Source organism: Mastomys coucha, unplaced genomic scaffold, assembly GCF_008632895.1.
Source record: "Mastomys coucha isolate ucsf_1 unplaced genomic scaffold, UCSF_Mcou_1 pScaffold5, whole genome shotgun sequence".
Lineage (NCBI taxonomy): Eukaryota > Metazoa > Chordata > Mammalia > Rodentia > Muridae > Mastomys > Mastomys coucha.
The window spans coordinates 47,214,398-47,216,780 of NW_022196911.1; the positions used below are offsets into that span (position 1 = coordinate 47,214,398).

The 2,383-nt window shown below is 50.4% G+C and overlaps 1 protein-coding gene across 2 annotated transcripts in view; it reads left to right on the forward strand.

The window, feature by feature from the left end:
• Positions 1–846: 846 nt before the first annotated feature.
• The window catches only part of Skp1 (S-phase kinase associated protein 1), an 11,376-nt gene continuing 9,839 nt past the window's right edge, over positions 847–2,383 (forward strand). The window contains exon 1 of one of the 2 annotated variants that reach the window (XM_031353321.1): positions 847–980. Coding sequence is in view for 1 of the 2 variants with exons in the window: in XM_031353320.1 (XP_031209180.1) it covers positions 1,466–1,471 (6 nt within the window). In the remaining variant the exon portion in view is untranslated. Of the gene's footprint in view, positions 981–1,147; positions 1,472–2,383 lie in introns of those variants that run through there. The other variant, XM_031353320.1, reaches the window with a different exon arrangement.

Sequence of the window (2,383 nt, forward strand, 5' to 3'; positions counted from 1 at the left end):
ATGCCTGTAATCCCAGAGCAGGAGGTGGAAGGAGATCATGAATTTTAGACCAACCTGGTCTACATACTGAATTTGCAGCCATTCTGTGCCAAACAAGGCCCTGTCTTAACATGCAAAGAAAATAAAACTTTTAAAATCAAATTAAGCACCGGGCAGTGGTGGCGCACACCTTTAATCCGAGCATTTGGGAGGCAGAGGCAGGCAGATTTCTGAGTTCAAGGCCAGCCTGGTCTACAGAGTGAGTGCCAGGACAGCCAGGGCTACACAAAGAAACCCTGCCTCGAAAAACCAAAAAAATAAAAAATAAAAAAATAAGTCTGGAGTATTTAAGAATTCTAAGCTGCCTAGGCTAAAGAAATGCCTTGTCTCAACATAAATAAATATATATTGTTCAGAATCAGTATCATTGGAGGAAGGTTCAAGTCCTGAATCGGCAAAGTCAACCTTATTTCCTTAGGTTAGGAGGGTAACGGTGGTCAGACTGAGGTGACTCCTTTAAGTAAAACACACACCCACAACCGGTTTTGCGGTTTGTTGTTTCCAGGCTTTTCCAGGACTGGGGTCTTTCAAGCAGTTTAAGACAGCCCCTGCCTGAAAGACCCTTCGGGTCGCGATGGTTCCCGAGCCGATGCCGGCGTCCGCATTGAAGGAGAGCATGGCGCTGTTTAGGGCAGCGGAGAAAGGTCGAAGCCCCTCTCCTGCCCGACCACCCCTCCACCCGCCGCCGCTGAGAACCTCTCCAGGAGACCTCTTAGGCGCTCAGGGTTTGCCGCCTGCCTTTCGCTTGCTGTCAGGCGATCTCAACGGCCAGCCCGGCCGACTGTGTGACGTCACGAGCCCGGGGCCCTTGGCGCCCGCTTCCCGCTCCTATAAAAGCCGACGCCGCGCGGCGCTGTTAGAGTGGCCTTGTTCTCGGTACTTCTGTGCTGTTGTGAGCTCAGTCCGTCACCCTCGGGCCTGTGGTCTTGAGACCAAGCACCGTGAGTAGCAGCCCGCGAGCCCGACCAGTTCCTCGAGGGAGGGGGTTGGGTGGGAGCCCCGCGTTGGCTGTGGCCTGCACGAGGCGGCGAGGCGGCCTGGCGTGTCCTGAGGCGCCGAGCGGCCCGTTGCGGACCACGAACCGCGGGAGGCACGAGTCGGCCGAGTCAGGCCTCCTAGGGCCGCCCATCTTTCCTTTCGGCGCTCGCTTGGGGAGAGAGTCGAGCCCTGTGGTAGGCCTGCCGCTTTGCGGGCGGCGTCAGTCGGTCCCGAACGCGGCTGCAAGGCCCAGGTTTCGTCCCGGGCCTGCCTTAGCGACAGGCTTGCAGCTCCGCGCTCCAGCGCGGGTGGGCGGCGAGGCTTTGAGTAGGGGTCCCAGGCTGTCCAGGTGGCGGCGGTCGTTGCCACTCGATTCTTGGCGCCTTCCCCTTCTCCTGTGTCTGGCATCATTAGCTCCTTAGTGGTCTTACCTATTTAACCACCGAATATGCAGGTAACAGACTCCCGATATTTCTTTTGCGTTGTTTTGTCACGTCCTGCAGTCTGATCTTATTACTGAAATAGACACTGTCGCCTGACGTGTGTGACTTTTAGGAGCCCTTGACGCAAAAACCTGAGGTGTTTGGGTTTTTTAAGGGATAGGGTTAAAACCTGCCCTTTGGTTCGCTTTTTCACGGAGTCCTCAGGTTTGGAGACTCAGTTTTTATCAAAATGTTACAGTAGACGGTATTGTGGCATAAAACAGTGCAGTCTCTTCCGTCCTGCAGTCTAGTAACAAGTGTCAGAATTTCGAGTCACTTAAAACAGGTTTGTTTTTAAAGTCTGGTATAATTAGAATTCTCATGCTAAACTTGGGCGATGGTTTAATTTCCAAGTCTGGGAGCTTAGAGAACTGAAGAAGGGTTTTTTGAAAGCATATCAAATCGGAATCTCATACATTATTACTTAAAAATTTTGCACTTCATTCCAACACAACAACAAAAGTGAAGTTTAGGATTACAGAGTGCATTGAATTACAGATTAACCGATTGCCTCCCTGTCATTTAATAAGATCCTGGCTCCCTTGCAAGTAACCTAATACCTAAATTTGACTATGACTAAGCACATCTTTATTTATTGTGAATATTTTCAAGGGAATACAGAATAGGTTGTAAAGTAATTTTATCAGCCACATAGACATGTTCTGGAGTGCTCATTACATATAGTACTAGGGACCATAAAGAGAACATAGTGTTTTGCTATTAAAAGCTGGCCTCTTTATTTTTAACTCTTATTATTGTCTTATCACAGGGAGGGTCTGCTGCTCTTTTGTGAGTTGAAAAGTGAACTCTGGGCCAGGGGGTGGTGGCGCACGCCTTTAATCCCAGCACTTGGGAGGCAGAGGCAGGTGGATTTCTGAGTTCGA